This window comes from Lutra lutra, chromosome 8, assembly GCF_902655055.1.
Source record: "Lutra lutra chromosome 8, mLutLut1.2, whole genome shotgun sequence".
Lineage (NCBI taxonomy): Eukaryota > Metazoa > Chordata > Mammalia > Carnivora > Mustelidae > Lutra > Lutra lutra.
This window is the reverse complement of record NC_062285.1, coordinates 123,607,979-123,629,421: the sequence shown is the minus strand read 5'-3', so window position 1 is coordinate 123,629,421 and position 21,443 is coordinate 123,607,979. Positions and strand designations below refer to the sequence as shown.

Here is a 21,443-nt window from a genome sequence, read left to right as displayed (position 1 = left end):
TCTCATGCTCTCTCTTCCTCTCAAATAAATAAATAAAACCTTTTTAAAAAATAAAAATAAAAAAATAATAATTAAAATAAATAATATGTAAAAATACATGCAGCACCATTTCACAGGTCTTTTAAATATACAAATGGGGTTTCCATTCATATGGTAGGTTACATTAAACTTGCTTTAGGAACCCACCATTTTAAATATCAGAGGTCTCCCTCTTGCTTGCTGTTGGATACATAACAATATTTGAATTATGAAATTGCACACTCTTGACTGTCAATAGCTTACTTTAATCATATTATCTGTGTAAGATACGGTAAATCGAAAAATAATGGGAATTTGTGTTTAAAGTTAGGTGAAGTCATTATCTGCGATTTAGTGGTCAAGTTAACCATCCCACAATCTCATGAACAGAGAGGGAAAACAAAGAACTTCTGCCTATAAAACCCCCAAATCCCACCTTCCTTTTCTATTGAAAAAGAAGAAGAAGAAGAAGAAAAGTTAACTTACATTTTTTTCTCCAAGAAGCTGACTTTCTAAAATCATATTACTAATAGGCAATCTAACTAAGAAAAGTCAGGTAAAAACTCCATAGAATCAGAAAATTTTTATTTGTGCAAAGCAGCATCCTAAAACCTTTTCAGTGACAGGGATTAAGAAATCATGTGGCCTCTGGTTGAACTCTGGATAGTCTGGGATCTTCCTCTACTACCCACCCTCCTCTAAATACACAAAGGTTCAAAAAAAAAAGTTCTTCCTGGGTAAAGTTAGAACTTTTTCTCTTTTTTCCTTTAGTGGTTGTTTTTATAGTTTTCATTTGAACAGTTTTTATTTAAATACACAAAGGTTCAGTTATGACTGAGTGCCCCACCCTTGAAGGTTCTTAGAAAAGGTCATTAATGTATTGTTCATTTTCTTCATAATAAGGAAGTATAACAACACTAATATCTTTACACTGGAACATGCTAAGTAATAGATAGGAATAGGCTATAAAGTTTAATTACTTAGAATTATAAAACAATCTTGGGTCAATTATTTATCCTGAGTTGATCACCTCAGTTTCTTCTTTGTGTCTCTAAATGGTCCCTATGATGTTCATTTCTCTCCCCCACCCCCCGCAACACACACCCCTTGAGGAAATGTGGAACCAAACCTCAATCAACCCTCTTGCCATCAGTAAACAATAATTTAAAAAAAAAAAAAAAAAGGAGGAGGAGGAAAAAAGTTCAAATGACTCAGCCAAGGTCAAAAACATACACATTTACAGGCTGGGGTAGGGCCTTGAGATCTCAAGTTTGCACAGTAGTTCAGTCCTCTGATACTGCAACCCAGAGTCCCAAAGGAGACCATTACCTTGTGCTTGGTCATTGCACCAACAATGAGGGGACAGACCATTCCAGAGAGGGTCCCCACTCCATTTGAGATCCCCATGAGAATGCTGGCATAGCGGGGGGCAATGTCCAGGTGGTTGACGTTAAAACCTAAAGTGAAGCCAAAGTCTCAAAATCAGAGTCAAGAACATTTTGGTAACAATACAGCTTTTCCTAACTCTCACCAATCTATTTGGCTTCCTCTACCATATGACTAATGAACACCTCTCCTGACACAGCTGGGTTGAGAATTGTCAGGCGTGCCTGCACATAGCAGAAAAATGAACTGTGATTGACCAGCAATAGTTCCCATGGGTTCTCCATGGAGAGAATTGTGACACTTGTGCTCCTAGGTGGAACTCCAAAATAACAGTGTTTTGGAGCAATACTGAAAAAATCGAAAGGAGCACGTTTACTCAGAGTATGATTAGAACCAAACCTGGCCTTATAAAACCCTCCCTCCTAGTCCTTAACTCACTCCCAAAAGGTCACGGGAGGTGAGCCTGTCTTGGTGGCCATATGACACAATGGAAAAGGTCCTTTTTTGATAACAAATATTTGCACAAACATTGGCAGAATCCTCTGTAACTTGCAAAAGACTCTCACATACATACTTGATTTGGAGTTTGTAAATCTGGATTTGAATCTTATTTTCATCACTTACGTAAGTTTTAGGGCTTTGTTTTCCCCTCTCTAATATGAGGGTAAAATGACTACTTAACTCCTAAAGATGCTGTGAGATGAGCCTCAGGAAATATGTATGCAAGAGCCCTTGGCAAGCAGCTAAGCTCTGCTAACCAGCACTGCTACCACCACAAGGACACCACCCACTGCAGCTGCCAGGCTGAGCATCTCCTTCTTTTTGAGTTCTTCTATGGGATGATAATGCTCCTGGGAATGGTAAAACAATAAGATGCCAACACCTCACTATTTATCCAGAGAGAGGATTGAATGGGTGGCTTAGTCGGATAAGCACCTGCCTTGAGCTCAGAATCCCAGGGTCCTGGGATGGAGCCCAAACTCCCTGCTCAATGGGGAGCCTGCTTCTCCCTCTCCTTCTGCCACTCCCTCTGCTCATGCTCTCTCTTTCAAATAAATAAATAAAATCTTTAAAAAATAAAAAAAAATGAATGAATGGAATTAAGGGGGAAGAGCTAAGGCAGGGGAAGGGGCTAGGCTCCGAAGAAGGAGGCCACCTGCCCTTGGAACAGGTTCTACTAGTGTTGCCCAGGTGAGCATTTAAGTCAGAAAGACCTGCCTCTTGCAGATTGAGATGCAAACGTGGACAAAGGATTTAAATGTTCTGAACCTCTGTTTCTTCCTCTGTCGGCTGGCATAATCATTCTTATAAAATTGTGAGAATTAACTTAAATAATGTATGCTAAGGACATGGTACGTAGAAGTGAAAACCAACATGAACGTTCTTTATGGCTGGTTATCCATCTGTCTTGTTTACCACTATCTTACCTGAACTGGCAAAGTGTCTGGTACATAGTATGCACTTGATAAATAATTAATTATGCATTTGAGCCATTGAAATTACAGCAAGAGATTGTAGGTTTTGCTTATTCATGTTTTTGTTTTTCTTTGCCTTGCTTTTTAATTCTCTATTCTGTGCAAAGAACCTGAAAATAGGATTTAAAAAAAATTTTTTTTGCCCTAATCTGACATATTGGTTGTTTTTCCCTACCTCCAATTCAGGGAGAATTTTGAGAAAACCTTTTTTGTAATAAATATACCTTCTCTTTCAGATCAAAGTGGCAGACAATCAGAATATAAAACAGCTGCAAGATTAATTAATCTTACTGTTGATTTGAAAGCGATAAACACTTTATTAGAAAAGAATCCAGAGATAAGAAGCAATTAGTATGATCGTTGAGTATTATATTCTGATACAAAGCCTAGGCATCTGTGTTCAGCTAAAGATAATGTGAGAAAAGCCATTTAGATTTCTAGCTGCACAACCCTGGTGTTTAGAAGAAAAAGATCATTGAGAAACTGGGATGCTGTAGTGGATACAAAAAAAAAAAAAAAAAAGCACACAAGCTAGGAGAGTCTGTCTTCTCTACATAGGACATTTCTCAAAATAAGGATCACCCATCCCTGTATCTTCCTAATCCCACCTATGTCAGCTCTCTTGTTGATAATCAGTTCCTGAATGGTACCATCATCCCTGGCATCCCTATGAACTCCTTATAAAGTGGGTAGATAGAAGATGCTGAGGAATCATTGTTCCCAGGGCCCTTGTCCCTCCCACAGTGTCACTGCTGGGTCAGGTAAACCATTTTTCCAATCCCAGCCGTTCAATTTACATGAGCAAGTTAAGTCACCTTTCTAAACTCTGCTATCCTCACTAGTAAAATGGATATAGCAATATCCTTCTCACTGGGTTGTCAGAAAGAAAGAAAGAAAGAAAGAAAGAAAGAAAGAAAGAAAGGAAAAGAAAGAAGGCAGGTGCTGTTTTTTGGTATATTAGATTTGTCTCCTTCCAATCATGGTGTAATTGCCAATCCAGGAACAATGTGAGCCTAAATATTTTATTATCTCTGGACACAGGATATGAATCCCTTTTGCATCACAGGGCTATCAGAGAAAGGTGTTCCACATCTACTGGAAACAGGTCATGATGGCTTTATCTTTGCTACTCAAAGTATAGACCATAGATCAGCAGCATCAGCAGTGCTGGGGAGCTTGTTGGAAATGCTGAATCTTGGGCTGAATCAGAATCTGCATTTGGCAAGATCCAGGGGTGGTTTGTATGTACATCAAAATTTGAGAAGTCCTGGGCTAAAGTGAATGAATAATGACTCAACAACACAATTCACAATAGTAAATACTTGTTAATTTTGTTGTGTATCTGGCACTGGACTAAGGGTTTCAAATGCTTTATTTCTACCAGAATGTAAACTTTATGAGGATGCCATATGATTTTTTTTTCTGCTATACTCTCCCTCCTGCTGCGAACAGCACCTGGCTCATAGGAAATGTAAGTGAAAGCATGAATTATCTCAAGTTCATGGCCATCTCCCAACAACCCCTGTGAGGTTGCCATTATACCTCTCCAATTTCTAGGTGAGGAAACCAGGGCTTGAGAATTTAAATAACTTAGCATTTTTTCTTTTATAAAATAACTTAGCATTTTTTCTTTTATAAATAGCAAATAGTAAAGAGAGGCCTCAAAATCAGGTCTATGCACCTCCAAACCCAATTTCCTAGCTGCATGTTACTTTTAAAATAGACCCCCCCTGCCTCCAATTTCACTGTCCAACAGCTCTATTTACTTTGAAAAGATCAAGGCTTTATTTTACGATGGTTTAAAAAACTATCAGAGGTTCCATATTTTTCTGTTCTGGGATATTCTTACTCTGATCTTTCAGGCAGCCTAGAACAGCAGAAAGAGCACAGGCTTGGAGCCAGACAGAACTACACTTTACTTCTTCCTTTGCTACCAACTATATGACAATAGAAAAAGATCTGATTTTTCTGAGTTTTAGGTACCTCCTCAGTAAACTAGTGATGTTACCTACTTGCTTCAAAGTGTTGTGACATACACATCATCTGTTTAAAGTGTCCAGTAGGTGATCACTGCCAGGGTGACAGTCTGGTTTAAAGTAGGAGAACAACTGAATTTTACTCTTTCGTCCAGTTGTGCCTAGGGAGCTTCTGAAGCCCAAAGACATGATATAACAGTGCCCTGGCCTCTCACACACCCTAAGTAGACTGGTCTTCACTCCTGTGAAATGTGGAGACAGATTCAGGCCACCTTGGGTAGCGTGAGAATTTCACAGAGGGCTTTGAACAGTCCCAGGAACAGAGTCTGCGCTTGGTCAAGGTTAGCTCTCACTAGCATCATTATTATTCTTAGTACTTGCTCTCGCCTGTTAGGAAAGTCACTTCCCCTCTCTAGACCTGCATTTCCTTCTTTAGAAACCGAAAGCCATGGAGAAGACAAAATCTAAAGACGTTTTCCACTCTAAAAAAAAAAAACAAAAAAACGTTTGGATTTTATAACATGATGTCAAATGACTATATAACGTGACTTTTGAGCTAATATTAGCCATTCTCTAGTTAGAGATGAAGATCGAAAATTTTACAAGAGCTTCTATGAGAAGGGGTGACCTGGTCTTGAAGTATGAAGGGACCACTTCATCTGGGGCATGTGCTTGTGCCTCTGCCCATGGCTCAGGGGGGTTATCATTCCCACATGATGAAACTCTCTAGCCCAGAGCCTGTTCCCTGAGAATGGCTTGGCTACTAAAGGAAAGTGATAGAATATTCCTTTTCTCTTCCTTCCTCCCAAGACTTACTGAATCTGTAGAAAAGATTTGGAAAATGAAAGGACACCTCACCTGAAATAGCAAAGCCGCTAAATCCTACAGCAAGCACCAGAAAGGAGATGGCCACCCCTTTGGTGTGGGAAAAGCCAACCACCAGGAGCAAGGTTGCCTCCATGCCGAAACCTGCAAATGGAAACAGCAGGGAGAAAAAAACATATTGTTTCCATGTCAGTCAGCTCAGTTCATGTATTTATCAAATAAGAATCTATTCCTATTTCCACAGACCTAAGTTTTTAGTATCTACATTCCAGCCCATTGCTAGCAATATTACCTGGTGCTTCATGATTACATGACTATGCTAACATTACCCAGGTGTTCTGTGAGCCTTGTAACCTACACCCTGGTGCACTATGAATACTGAATGTTTCCAGCATGTTCCAGTGATGCCCCTGGGATGGGCAATATTTATTATCAGTTGCCTCATGGGTAGTTGCCCCTGCCATTTCTAGATACTAAAACTCTCTTATATACTGTCCGTGATCCCCCTTTGATTATATAAGTTATGGCCACTCACAGAAAAATAAAATGACAACACTCTAATATATATTGCCAGAAATGACCAGAAAGCTGTAGTGAATATCTGAAAAAACAAACAAACAAACAAACAAACCCAGCACCTCACTTCTTATAAAGCACAAGGCAAAATTCTTCCCTTTTCAGAAGTTTGTTAAGCTCTCAGACTGCTGCATAAAAGCTTTGAGATATTTGCACAGAAATACAGCAGGACAAAAGTACTTTCTGTTCCTTTCATTCTAAATAAGTGAATCCAGTACAATAAAAAAGGATGAGGAAATCATGAAGATGTTTCTTCTCACAAAACACACGCACATACACACACCCGAGTTCAGTCAACAGCAGACAGAAAGATGATGTAAGTGCCATTTTCAGGTATATGAAGTGTCCTGGGAGGTAAAAGATAATGATGCTTCATTCTGGAGACTGTCTGCTGATTCCAGACATCACCTGACTGTTCTGTAGTCACCTCAAAGACCACATACTCACATCAAATCTCTGTTCCCCTATTCTTTACTTCTAAACAAAGAACACCACCACCATTTCACCTCCACCATGTTCTCTCTTCCTCCCTAAATTCATCTGTCCACCTGTGCTTAGAACCCATACTTTAGAGTCAGACAAGCCTGGGCTCAGTTTCCACAACAAATCACAAATTATGTGACCCTGGACAAGTCACTCCATTCCTTAGATGCCTCATCCCCAAAAAGGTGCTAATAATACAACTTATAGGATGCTGGAAGATTAAATGAAATTGGGTAAATAAGGCATCTCTCTCTAAACCACAAAGCTAGACCATCAACCCTTTGCTTAAAACTTTCATCAAGAGTTCCATATTACCACTATAGTGCATATAATAAGCCTCTCCTGCTGTTCCATCTGCCAGCCCTCACCTCTCTGACCCTAGATCATATAAAACCCTCCTTGTAGTGAAGCAGATCCATGAGCCATTTCCTACTCACAAAATTTGTTACATGCCCCAATTGTATTTTCACAGGCTCTTCCTTTGCCCAGGATACTCTTCTCCTACCACTTACTTCTCTTTTTCTGGAGAAAACTTAATATCCTTTAAAGTCCAATTCAAACATTGCCTCTTCTAGGAAGTTTCCCTGGCAACCCTGCCCTTCCCCCGCCCCCACCAGTGAAGCTGACATCTCTTTCTTCTTACTAATTTTACAGAACTTTTCGTAATTGCTTTGTAATTTTTCATTTGTGTTTCTGCCTCCCCCACAAAGATACCACATGTATAATACAGAGCCTGGTTAGCATATAGTATCACTCAGTAAGTAATATTTAACAAATTAATGCAAAGGGGGAAAAAATGGGACCCAGAGTCAAGACAGTTAGGTTGAAATACAAGCCAAAATGCTTTTTGTAGACCTTGGTAAATTGCTTACCTTCTGAGTTCATTTTCTTAAAACTATCAAAGAAACAAGGTAAGCATCAATAATTGTTTTAGATGGTCACTTAAAAAGAATCAGATGATGGAGCTCCTGGGTGGCTCAGTCAATTAACCTTCTGGCTCATGATTTCAGCTCAAGTCATGATCTCACGGTCATTGGGCTCCATGCTGGGCGTCTAAGATTCCTGAGATTCTGTCTCTCCTCTCTTAATCTCACAAAACAAAATGAGGTTTGTTCGGGGGGCGGGGGCGGTGGTTGTGTTATGGACATTGGGGAAGGTATGTGCTATGGTGAGTGCTGTGAAGTGTGTAAACCTGATGATTCACAGACCTGTACCCCTGGGGCTAATAATACATTATATGTTAATAAAAATTTTTAAAAATTGTTTTAAAAAAGATTCTATCTCTCCTGCCTCTGCCTTTCCCCCTGCTTTCACACCCAATAAACAAACAAACAAATAATATCTTTAAAAAAGACTCACATGAAATGGAAACAGCTGTGTTTCTCAAGTGTGGGGTTTATACCACTGTTACTTGTTATCAATTTTGTTTCAATGTTTTAAATTAAATATAAGGGACAATTGCTAGTGTTTTATACACTAACTATACGTGCTTTAGAAGTGCCTTGTCTTTTTTTTTTTAAAGATTTTACTTATTTATTTGACAGAGAGAGATCACAAGTAGGCAGAGAGGCAGGCAGAGAGAGAGAGGGAAGCAGACTCCCTGCTGAGCAGAGAGCCCGATGTGGGGCTCGATCCCAGGACCCTGAGATCATGACCTGAGCCAAAGGCAGCGGCTTAACCCACTGAGCCACCCAGGCGCCCCTAGAAGTGCCTTGTCTTAAATAAGAAGGCATCTGGCTGAAACTTCTTTAATTTTAACACTCTAGACAAAAGTTGTACCAAAAAATTAATTCCTCCAAACAATTAGAATGGAGACATTTTGTGAAGAATAAAACTTATGAATGAAACATTGGCTCATCTATAAGGGAAGAAAAATGATCTTTGCCAAATAGTTAGTAGATTTCCAAAAAGAGGAAAAAAATAATTTATGAACTTAAATGTTCCTAGTGAAAAAAATGTTATAGATAGGACTATATATTTCAGGAGCTTGAGGTTAAAACTTGAACTTCAGAAGTGAAAAAGAGACCTTGAAAGTGAACCTATCAGAGCTGACAAGAGAAACAGAATTAGGATTTAAAGGTCAGAGAAAAATGTTCATTTCATATTAAACAATCTAAAAGTTCACACAGGCAACCAATTCAGCCAGACTAGAATTTTTTACCTCAGTCACGCTTTACATGTACTATAGAGGGAAGTACAAGGATTTGACATCTGTTTTTGAGGATCATGGAAATGTGCCCTGATTGAGAATGAAGTAGAGCAGAGCTTCATGTCTTAGGTGATCTGTTTGCTTTAAGTGATTCTAGCAGCAAACATCCCTTGTCTATGAAAAGAAAAAAAGGTGACAGACTCTAGGAAATGTGTGATAGAGGATGAGAAATGTCCTCTGTATTTCCTCTTTGAGAACATGAAACCAACTAAACTCTCTAGAAGATCATGCAAATGCTTCCTTATGTCTAAATTGATCTGGCTTCCTCAGTGATGGCACAAAGCTCTCTCTTCATGTATTTATCTCTAGTCTAGCATCTTTGCATATAAGCAAAAGAAGACAACCATCTTTTAAAACATACAATGTAGAACTCACTGGTCTGCTATTTCAAAATATAAAATGACATGAAAAGACATGTGAGGAGATTTGGGTTGGCTTTTATTGTTGCTGTTTTGTTTGTTTGTTAAAGATGGGAGAGAAGCTAGGGAGATTCTATGTTTGCATTCTAGTTTCTGGAACAAAAAAAAAGTTTATTTTCAAGTCACTTCATTAGCTCTTTAAAATCTTTGATAATTCTCACCACCACCACCACCACCCAACACTGACACTGTCGATTATGGCAGAACAATGGCTGAAGTGACTGGGGTAAAATTAGAAAGAACCTAGTGATTAAATTGGGTCCACCAAGATAATCCAAGATTATCTCCCCATCTCAAGAATCCTTAATTTGATCACATCTGCAAAGTTCCTTTTGTCATGTAGGGAAACATAAGCACACATTCTGGGAATTAGAACGTGAACATTTCGGGGGGGGGGGATCAATCTGTTTACCTTAGCTACCATAAATGTAGTGCCCCAGAGCTTCACCTCTCACCTGCCGGAGAGCAGGTCCACACCTGCCAACCTTCAGTCTTCTGTAAAAAAGGTCACATCAATGGACACCTGATGCCAACACATTATTCCCAAACTCCCTGGTCAGACTTTATACCTGAAATACTGTGGGACCAGATTATGTCTGCCCTTGTGCAATCTCTATGTACTCTTCATTTCTAAACGGCCCTGACCCATTTAATCTAGAGTGACTGTCCACATTCCCTCCATTCCAATGTAGTAGCTCTTGTAACTTTTCACCCATAGATGGCGCTGTTCTCTACTTCCTGTCTATCCACCCTAACCCCCACCAGTCCCTAGGAGGAGTAGCAGCAGTGACTGGGACATTGGCAATGAGCTCAGACAGACCTGGGATCTTGCACAACATCTGCCACTTGAGCAAGTCACTCTTCTTTACTCCAGTTTCCTCACTGTAAACCACAGCATGGTTATAAGGATTAAATAAGATAATGTGTATAGAAGATGTCATTTAGTGTCTCACACAAAAAGCATCCAATAAATGCTAATTTAAAACACAAAAACAAAAAGAGATAAGGAAAAAGTGGAAGGTTTAAAAAAGGTAAGCAGTCATAAACATGGCAGGGGTTCACGATTACTTTTACCTACCTCTTTTGGAAAATCACCCTGTTTCCTTGTCTTTGCCAAATCAAAACATAAAGCGGGAAATAAATACAGAAAAGAGGATGTGTGTGTGTGTGTGTGTGTGTGTGTGTGTGTGTGTGTGTGTACCGCATACACAAGCATAAGCTGAGAGGAAAGAAGACTATTCGGATAAAATATTTTTCTTGTGTTTCTTGCCAAAAGCTATATGTGTAGAAAGGAAAGAGATAAGGGAATAAACTACATAAGCAAAGGATTATGTATTTGGGAGGATGTATGGGAAGGACAAATGATAAAGGTATGTCACAGGAAATCAGTTCACTTTGGCTTAAGAGTAGACAAAAGAAGCATTTCTACAGTTGGAGGTGTGTACTGATTTACCAGCTAAGTTGTCCTATCTCAGGCTGCACAAGCACGGGCTGGAGGACCAATTGGCAGGGACATTATAGGCACTCAAGTATCTGCCAGATAATGAACTTAGGAGACTTTAAGATCCTTTGTTCCTTCCTTTCTTTCTTTCTTTTCTTTTCTTTTTCTTTTTTTTTTTTTAAGATTTATTTATTTGAGAGAGAGGGAGAGAACCAGACTCTCCACCGACATGGATCCCAACACAGGGCTTGATCTCACAACCCTGAGATCATGACCTGAGCTGAAATCAAGAGTTGGCTTCCCAACCAAATGAGCCACCCCAGGCGCCCCAAGATCCTTTTTAATGGGTAGATATAACTTCCAGGATATGCTCTGTGCCTCAGTTTCATCTCATTCTGTAAAGGCTGCTGAAGCCACCCATGAAGTCCATAGTACCTCCACAGTTCATGATTTTTCTGACAGCCGTTGTGGTCAAAATTTTCCTGCTTCTCAAATAATCAGCTAATTGTCCTCCAATAGGCACAATGATGGTCATAACCATGTGGGGAACTGCTGACAGGAGACCCACCTGGAATAAAAAGAAGAAATGAGCTATTTTTAGCTGCTATGGAGAGTTGCACTTCCCCAATTCTCTGGGTCCCCTCCACTCCTGCCCCAACCGAGTTTAATTATCTAATTACCTGGGACCCAGATGGGCCTGAATTTTGTAATAAATAATGAATGAGTGAATGATTTTAAGTACAGACCTGTGTCTCCGACCCGATCGGAAGCTCTTTGAGGACAGACAAGACTCATATTCATCACAGAGGCCCCAGAACCTCCCATAGTGCCCCCACATGCTAGTCAAACACTTGTGGCGGAGTGAGTGCTCACTGATGGGAGCCACTATGACTTGACTATGCTAGCTCCTCCAAGGTCATTTCAGACAGTACCTGGAGCTACACACACAACGACCTCTCCTAGGCTACTGTTCTCCTCCTTGTACAAAGGAGGTTGCGTCTTTCATGATGATGGTTTATGTTTTACCATCTACCCTTCCTTCCTGAAACACAGACAACCTAATGACAGTGGCTGGGGACACTGAAAGAGGTTCTTTGTAAACCATACAAGGCAATGGTTGTTATTGCTATAACTGCCATTACAGAGAGAGGAGTAGTCTGCTACTCATTGAGTAACTTGGGGGAAAAAACCCACAAAAACATCTTACCTTCAAATCTTTTTATCCTTACCTAATATGCAGTTCTTGAATTTAGCTTCAAAACCACTTTGAAATCGAATAGAACATAAGTCTTTAAAAGCAGTTTAATATAGCTCTGATCCTTATGAAGAAGAAATTAATAGCTATATATACCGTGCCCAAAACGTAGAACTTGTCTGACCTCTAGGGTATTAGGTGTCATAGAACTGTTATGAATGCTGATCAGTAATTTAATTATTTTGTCATGCAAAGATTTTCTCAGTCGGAGCAAGGGATTTAAAGTTCAAGAACATTTGAAGCATCTCTGTGTTTACCTTACTTATTGCAAATCCAAAGACCTCTTCGAAGTAAGCAGGCTGACTTATTAACAGCAAATAAAAAGTCCAGCTTCTGCAAAAATTTGCCACAATGATTGCATAAACAGGCAATGATGTGAAAAATCTTTTCCATGGGGTGTTAAATTTCTAGAGAGTAAAAACACCATGAGATTTTTAGTGGTTATATTGACATATTATTTTTTTAAGAGGACAACATAATCACTAAGAGAAGTAGAAAAGAGACCAGTCTTCATCTTTCCCTCTGTACTTACACTGAGGCTAACCACGTTGGCTCCTTCTCCTATACTTGTCTCTATGTAGGTCCTCTCCTCACTGGATATGGTTGGGTGAGCAGCTGGACACTCATAGGCCTGCAATAGCCAAAATGTGTACCAAATAATCCCAAACATTCCTGCAGTAAAAAACAAAATGTTTAATCATGTGGTTTCATTGTCCTCCATCTCTAAATATTCCAATTGTCATAATATCCCCAGATAGCATGATGTTCGTCTAGAAAAAAGTATGTTGTTGCTTTCCCTACTGCTGATGCTACTGTTGCTGCTGCCCATTGTTGTTGTTAACTGGTATTTAAAGAAAGATGATATTGTTCTCATTAATAAACCCAACTTTGATATAAGCATTAAAAGAATCCTAAGCAGACAAGTATTCCATTTATATGATAAGCTTGTTTTAATCATCTCTATCTTCCTATAGTAAATTCTTAGCCAACCCCATGATACAGTAAAATACCATCTCTATGAGTCATCCATGGGAACTCATGAAGTCAAATTACTCACCATAAATATAAAAGACAGAGGCCCATCCAATGTACTGAACCAACACCCCAGCCAGAGGCATGGCAATCACTGCCCCTGCATAGGAACCTAGAATAAGAAAACATGGAGGACACTTGACAACTGCTATGTGGGTCCCTTTAGCCCATCTAGAGTTCCTCTTGTGGAAAGGAAGATGAATCCACCTGAGCAAGAGCCAGAATGCCTCCGTGCAGAGGGCCAAACTCTCCATGTGACTTAAAATAGGGCTTCTGGGAGAGAAAGGTCACTGGATGCCCTTTAACTTTCTCCAGTACCATGGAAGGACAAGACAAAGATTACTCAGCAACAGCAGTTTCAAATCACATGAAAAAATAGGACAAAAAGATGGGGGAAAAATCTACGAGAAATTTGAAAAATTCAACCAGGTACAATATTAGGGGTGAAGATAGCAAACAAAGGAACAAACGAACCTGCCTTCCAGAGCTCACAGTTGAGGAGAATTATCACCACTGTCTTTAAACGAGGACTTCAAACTAGTAAAAAATCATACCTTTTAGAGTCTTGATTTCTTTTTAAAAATCAGGAAACAATTCTATTCCAGGATGGCAGAATGAACAGGAAGGCTGCTCTCTCCACCTACCTCTGGAATAGGCCCATTTTAAAGTCTATTTCTTTGTAAAAACAATTAACCTTATAAATACTTACATATATGTGGTTATTTATCTTGTCTAGACAAGATCCCAAAGGCTCCACCATCCCCTACAGATCCATGATAATCTGCTATAGAGACATGAGCCCTAAAAGCTCCCGATCAGTATTAACTGAATCAAAAAAATTACTCCCTCAAATTCCCTCTGGGATGTGAATGAAAAAAATTCTTGCTCAGAAAGTGAGTAGCAACAGGAAATTCTGTTTCAATGCCTAGGAGACCTTCAGGAAATGGGAGTTTGGGGATCTTCCACAGAAAGAGATGAAATCCCATCTTTCCAAGCTGGGCCTGACTGGCCATGAAAGCCCCAACCTGGAATCCTAAAGCCGGACATTATGACACCTGAGGGAGTCTCTCAGTCTCTCAGAATCATTATTCTCAGGTAGAAGATGGGAAAGACATCTCTATCTCACAGAGATGTTTGAGAATTAAATAAACTATGTGTGTGAAGATGTTTTGTAAGCTGTAATCCGTGCCACACAAACCCCAACTATCAAGTGACTGTGATGTACAGAATGACAATGCATTTTTTTTTTTTTTTGGCTCAGACTTCCACAAACCAGTAAGACAAGTATTCCAAGGCACATTGCTTAGAAAGATCTGCAGGCCTGACTCTGCTGTGGGTGTGGGGAAGGTGGTCTTCCCTGGACCAAAGTTGCTATAAGTAAGGGGTAGGGAAATGCCCAGGACAGTGAGGGTCCAGGGATAACTCCACCACCTAAGAGGCATTGGGTGCTTTTTGTGTGTCCACTACTATGTTGAGGATTCCAAAGCCATGATTCTACTTAACCCTTCTTTCAAACTCTTGGTGTTGGTACTAATATCATCCTCATTTATAGAGGAAACCAAGGTGGGAGAAGGGCAGATAAATTTCCTGAGGTCACACAGGTGTGGGTGACAGGAACTAGGTCTGTAGGAATCCAGAGCCTTTATCTGTAACTACTTAATAATTTGGTCCTGCCTCCTCCACTCCAAAACTCCCATTAATTCTTCATAGTAGGAAGCATTCTCTCATAGGGGAAATTTTACACTTGAAATTGTCCATCTCTGTCTAGTAGAAAACTCTTCCTCATCCTTCGAGACATGGCTGACTATAATCTGTCACACTCACAGCCCCTGAGCATACCTCAATGGGGCATGCCATCCAGACAGCCCTGGGGGATGCTCACAGCACCTTGATCCCTCCGTTGGCAGACAGTGGAGGACAGAGGAGCCCTCCAACGATTGTTGAATGGCGTGGGAGTGAGGGAGTAGCCATTAGGAGTGGGCAGGTCCCCACTTCTGTCCTCACTAGCTGTGAAAACTCGACTAGATATTTCCTAAAGTACCTGCCAACTCCAATATTTTTTGTGTAAGAAGGGATTAACCCCAAATTTGGGTTTCCTTCTAATGACACTTGGCTGTTCTTTCAAACCAAGACCACACCTTAGCTGGGAAAAGTAATAAAGCTTATGACTTTGATCAGGTAACCTTCCTTGAGAGTCAAACATTTCTTAAACCAGCCCTTGAAGGGTTATAAAGATGCTAAGAGTGGGGTGTGGCAGCTAGTCATTCTTGCTTTGCTGGTGAATCAAAATGAAAAGCCTTATAAATAAACCATCCAAAGAAAATAAGATCAAGGACCTGACAATTCATAAGGTCAGAATCTTATATTCTTCTAGAGTTGGCACAGGTCAGTAGTGGAAGTGGAGATGATCTTAACTACAAACAAGAGGACAGAAATGGTTTCTAAGGACAAGAGAGGCTAAAGATGCAAAGACATCTCAACTGTGCATACAGTTCCAAGCTAGGCATAATTTGGGCACATTGGTGAATACTTCACAACAAAGTCCCAGGGATTCTATATAATAATAATAATCTATATTATAATAACAATAATAATTATTATTATTCAAGGAGGTAAAGAGAAAGAGCAAGAGAGAAATAAATGAAAATATTCACAGAAATTAAGAAGCTTTATTTCTGGGCACCTGGGTGGCTCAGTGGGTTAAAGTCACTGCCTTCGGCTCAGGTCATGATCCCAGGGTCCTGGGATCGAGTCCCACATCGGGCTCTCTGCTCAGCAGGGAGCCTGCTTCCCTCTCTCTCTCTCTCTCTGCCTGCCTCTGTCTACTGTGATCTCTCTCTGTCAAATAAATAAATAAAATCTTTAAAAAAAAAAAAAAGAAGCTTTATTTCTCCCTTTCCCTAAGAAATACAGGTTGGTTTTTCCTAGTCAAGACACACTAGCTTGAACAACTAGGCAGAGCTAAATTCTGATCCTAATTTTACCCAATCCCCATTGTGACTTTCATGGCCTGAGGCACTTTTATCTTCCTGAACCCCTTCCCCATAAAAAAAAATATTGGAAAATACATTTAACAACTGTGCTGATGGTGTCAGCATCCACTGTCCTTGTTAAGTTATTGATTGGTATCCAGGAGACCCTTCAAACACTGATTATTCCAGAGACCCATAGAGGGCCAGTCCCAGAAACATGACTTGGAATAAGACAACATTAACAAGGTGAAGTTTGGTGACCCAGTAATTTACAGTCACTTCATTACTTAAGCTTTCAGGTAAGACGAATGGCCTCCATTTTCATCTGGAATGTAAAGGTTAAAATTAATTAAAAGAACTCTATGACAGTATGTACATAGTAGTGTGTAGTGAGGAAAGTTCTGAATTAAGAAACAGGTGGTTTAGTGGTGCCTGGGAGGCTCAGTAGGTTAAGTGTTCACCTTCGGCTCAGGTCATGATCCCAGGATCCTGAGATGGAGCCCCGCATGGGGCTCCCTGCTCAGCAGGGAGTCTCCCTCTCCCTCTGCCCCTGCTCTCTCTAATAGACAAAGAAAATTTTAAAAATAAAAAGAATCAGGTAGTCTAGCTCCTGTTCCATGTCCAGTGTGACCTTGGACCTTGACTTCCATTCAATAAAAAGAAACTTCAAACTTTAGTTTCAACTTCTCTTTCTGTAAAAAGAAGAGGAGCAAAAGGCTTAATGATTCTCTCTTTTCTGCTTTTGACCTCAGCAAATATCATTTGTTGGCTAATTCAACAACCACTTCCAACCCCTTCTTTCTGACCTTTCTCTACTTATGGTGCTGGCAAGGACAGCACTTGGTTTCTTAGCTGCTTCTGCAGTTGCTAAAGAATCTGACACAATTAGGGCCAAGGAAATATGTGGAAGCCTCATAAGGGGCTTCTGGAAAGCATATGCTTTGCTGATAAAAGGAACAGATGTGGCTAGGACAACCATTTCCACTTCTTCCTGCCTGGAATGTGGGCTTGATGCCTGGAGCTATAACAACCCTGTTGTGAACCAGAGGAACAAGTGGGAGAGTAAAGAGCTATCACTTCGAGGACAGCAGAATAGAAAATCAGAGCATGGTCAGGCCCTGATGGATGACTGAGCAGTGAAACCAGCACCAGCAATCACTCACCTTTGGACTTCTGTTATGCAAAAAAAAAAAATAAATCCTACATAGTAGGGTCTTCACTTAAAGACAAAGCATTCTTAAGTAAAACTTAAGATTCTAATACACTGACCACAAAAAGAGGTTGTAGCCAGTCGGCTTCTCTCCAAAGGTGGTGCCCACTTACTCCACATCCCATGGCAGGCTGGGTAGGTCACACCCTGGCAAAACAGTTGAAAATAGATTATTGATTTGACTCCAGTTTCTGTTTGTGTTTGAAACATGGACCCTGCTTCTTTAAGAGAGGCTACAAGATAAAACCTAAATCATGAATACCAAGTAGCTTGTGTCAGCTATTTTAACTCATAGCACAGATGCTTCAATTTGAATATCAGTTCCAATGCAAGGATGGTGGGGAATGGGGAAGGAGTCTTTATATTTCATATTATTATAGAATATTGGTGTAGAAAGAGATTTCTGCAATCAGCTGGTCCATCCCCTCAAGATACAGAACCTGAGGCCAAGAGCCATGAAGTGACTACATTCTAGTCTTCATGGCTGTTAATAGCAAGTTCTTTCCACCCATCAGTTATTTTCCAAAGTCTGGTATATGTCCCTCTAGTGGAACTAGAGTTGGATTTGAGTTGCTACAACAAATGACATTTTTTTTCCATTACTGGTGTATATATATTTTAATAGGCTTTAAGAAACAATGTAACTGATGTGTGAAACCCATGATTTCAAAGATATTGTTGGTTGTGATAAGATTCTTGTGTGTGTGTGTGTGTGTGTGTGTGTGTGTGTGTGTGTTTTAATGATTGATCTAGGGAAAAACTGTAGGTAAATAATAGTACAAATTGTACATGGATACGACAGAAGCAAAGGAGGTTAGAGGTGAATGACTGAGCTTGGGAAACGCTGCTCTAAATCAGGGCTCAGGAAACTATTGCCTGATTTAGCTCACCATCTGTTTTTGTACTACTCTTGAGGAAGTACTGGTTTTTACATTTTTTTTCTAGACTCACATTTTTATTTTCTTATTAATTTTTTAAATTCCAGTGTAGTTAATATACAGTGTTATATTAGGTTAGGTGTACAATATAATGATTCAACAGGTCCCTGCGTTAAATCTCTGTGTAACACTACATCCTGGAAATTTACAGATTTATTAATAAATCCATTTAAATTGTTTTAGTGGAAAGGGCCACTGCTATGTGAACTATCATATTTGGGCTTCAGTTTCATCATTCATTAAATGACAGGGGTTGGATTAGATTGCCTCTAAGATCATTCCTGTCTCCTCATGTGAAATTCTGCACTCTATGAAACGGTCCTTTATTGTGTATACGTTTGTAATCACACAGGCATTCTAATTAAAGCATTCGTGACAGTAGTTAAAACTGAAGAGTGGAAATAGCAGGACAAGGTAGAAGACCAGAAAACTCAGTAAAACAGTCTTCTTTAGAAGCTGAATTATCTAAAGGGCCATACTTTAACTAGCAGCAGCAAAAACCATTAAGGAAAGAATCTCCTACCTCCACTAGACCTTGCAAGATTCTGACACACATGACACAGCCATAATGCACTCTGGCCGCCGAAGGGATGAACATGTTCAAGGTTGATGTTAAGAAGATGGCAGCTCCAAAGACCCTGAGGGACCAAAACACTGTGTTAGGGGGCAGGCACACTTGTGGATATGGTGCTTCAGTCAGACATCAGGAATGAACCTCACCATTCATGGAAAATCACCATGGAAATTAATAAAAAGAGAAATAGTTATTGTGTTAGGATCTGGTGTATCCCAAGCTAGACTGTTGGGCAGCTATGAATCCTGAGCTCATCCCTGGACCCTTTACAGGCAGGTTGTTGGCAATATGGGAATATCCTTCCTAAATGAGGTCCTAAAGCTGGAGATTGACCAACATGAGGTGAGCTTGCTGGAGATGCACCATTCTGCTTGCTTCTACCAAACTGATTCGTTCTATTACCACATGACATTGACACATTTGGATTGTGTCTCCTGCTTCACAATTTTATTGTCACTTTACCAAAAGGCCATACTATCAGAAAGCAGTCTGTATCCTGGGACAAGCCAAGCACAAAACGGGCTGTGTACCTTTCTGAGCCCCCAGCCTGCTGCCCAGTCCCCCATGCCTTCTCCCTGCCTGGGCCAGAGTATCCTGGGAAAAGAGAGCAAGCAGCATTTTCTTCTTTTCTCACACATTAATGATGCTTCAGCCCTTTTAACATGTTAGAAATATGCGTGATTTCCTTTTATGGCAGAAGTATAAGCAGTAACCCCTGAGATCATATGAGCCAGTATTTTATCACTTTTTGAAAAGAATACAATAGATAAGTGATAATAAATGAAGGACACAAATTAGACCAGAATGTAAGTAAATAAAGTCATGCTTGTACATATTTAGATCTTATGGTATTGACTTTCTTTTTTTACCTTAACCCATAAAACAAAATATATTTTATATTGCAACTCAAAACATAATCATACTCACAAATGTAACCAAAACAAATTTCAAGCCAATACTTAAGTGTGCAATGAATTAAGATATTTTCTATTCTATTTTATTCTATTTGCTTTTCCTCTTTTCTATTTTTCTGTCCTTTTTTAGAAAATGCTCATTGGTAAATCACGTGTTGATTTCATTACCATCTAATGAGTTATGTTTTAGAGTTTGAGAAACTGCTTTATAAAACGTATGGTTCATGAAATCCATACATGTACTGTGACACAGGACATACAATTGGAAGGAAACTTGAGACATTTAGTAAACCCCTGTGCAGCTACATATACACCCTATGTATTCTCCAAGAGGCTGTCTTCTTTGGCTTGAATGCCTGTAGTGACAGAGAACTCTACTGCTCCTTGAGGCAGCTCATTCTGTCTTGGGTAGTTTTAATTGCTCAAACACCTATGATAGAATTTCAAGGTCATTAAAGACATCTTGCAACCTAGCAGCAAGCCCCTACTACTCATATGACAAAATCTATATGGTACTGAACTATTTTAATATAGTACATAGGATCACAGAATGTCATTGTCAAAGGAAACTCAAACACAATCTAAACCATACTTTATTTCACAGATGAGGAAAAAGACCCAGAAAAGCAAAAAAAAAAAAAAAAAAAAAAAAAGAGTGACTCTAGAGGTCACCAAGTTGAGTTATTTAGTGTCAAGGAACATTTCTTCTGATTCAGATTCAACTGCTCTTTTTACTACATAATCACTAAAAGAGTTGCAAGATAAATTAAGTTAGACAAAAAAGTAAATAACAAGAGACGCTTCAGAACAGAATCACATCAATATCTGTGAGTCACATCTGTTGGAATGGCTCCTGTCTTTCCTTCTGCATCTCTAAATTGAGAGCAAACTAGGCAGATTTTATAAAAACACAAAATCATGTTATGATGTGTACCTCATTCGTGTTATTTCAGTTTGCCTTACCTGTTAGCAGCAAACTTATTTGAAATGAAACCACCTGGAATTTGTGTCACAATATAACCCCAGAAGAAAGATCCATGGATAAGGCCCACTGTCTCTGGATCCCAGTTAAATTGTGCTGTCTGAAATGAGAAATCAGATAAGGTTGTGTTTGTAAGAAAACACTTGACAACCATTTTTCACCAATGATCCTACATAACAACCCACCAGGTCCTTCTTTCCTTCCTTTATTCAACAAATATTTGTGGGGGCACCTGGGTGGCTCAGTAGGTTAAGGCTCTGCCTTCAGCCCCGGTCACGGTCTCAGGGTCCTGGGATCAAGCCCTGCATCGGGCTCTCTGCTCAGTGGGAATCCTGCTTCTCCCTCTCTCTCTCTCTCTGCTTGCCTCTCTGCCTACTTTTGATCTCTCTCTCTCTCTCTCTCTCTGTCAAATAAATAAACAAAATCCTTAAAAAAAATATTTGTGGAGGGCTCTTGTAAGCTTGGATACAGCAACAAATACAACAAAGTCCCTGCTGTCATTGAGCTTGTCTTCTAGTGAGAGCAAGGAGAGATTATGTACAAACTTAAATACATATATATGTATGTAGTAGATCCATATGTATATATATATAAATACACACACTTAATAATGACACAACCCTTAAGCCATTGAAAATGTGATTCTCCAAGGCTAGGCCCCCTTTCCTCCCTTTCTTCCAAAAGTTACTCATTCTTTTCAGACTCCTTGCAAATGTTCCTTCCTCTGAGGAAGCTCCCCAGCTCCCTTTTGAAGTGAT

The 21,443-nt window shown here is 39.7% G+C and overlaps 1 protein-coding gene across 2 annotated transcripts in view; it reads right to left on the bottom strand.

Annotated features, from left to right (window-relative positions):
- The window catches only part of SLC17A8 (solute carrier family 17 member 8), a 54,329-nt gene that overhangs the window by 2,704 nt on the left and 30,182 nt on the right, over window positions 1-21,443 (bottom strand). For both annotated transcript variants that reach the window (XM_047743402.1, XM_047743401.1), the window contains exons 3-11: window positions 20,667-20,785; window positions 18,739-18,853; window positions 17,337-17,424; window positions 13,121-13,207; window positions 12,596-12,735; window positions 12,321-12,470; window positions 11,244-11,376; window positions 5,714-5,824; window positions 1,348-1,475 (exon numbers count right to left, since the gene is read on the bottom strand). In XM_047743402.1, the coding sequence (XP_047599358.1) occupies window positions 1,348-1,475; window positions 5,714-5,824; window positions 11,244-11,376; window positions 12,321-12,470; window positions 12,596-12,735; window positions 13,121-13,207; window positions 17,337-17,424; window positions 18,739-18,853; window positions 20,667-20,785 (1,071 nt within the window). The remainder of the gene's footprint in view (window positions 1-1,347; window positions 1,476-5,713; window positions 5,825-11,243; window positions 11,377-12,320; window positions 12,471-12,595; window positions 12,736-13,120; window positions 13,208-17,336; window positions 17,425-18,738; window positions 18,854-20,666; window positions 20,786-21,443) is intronic.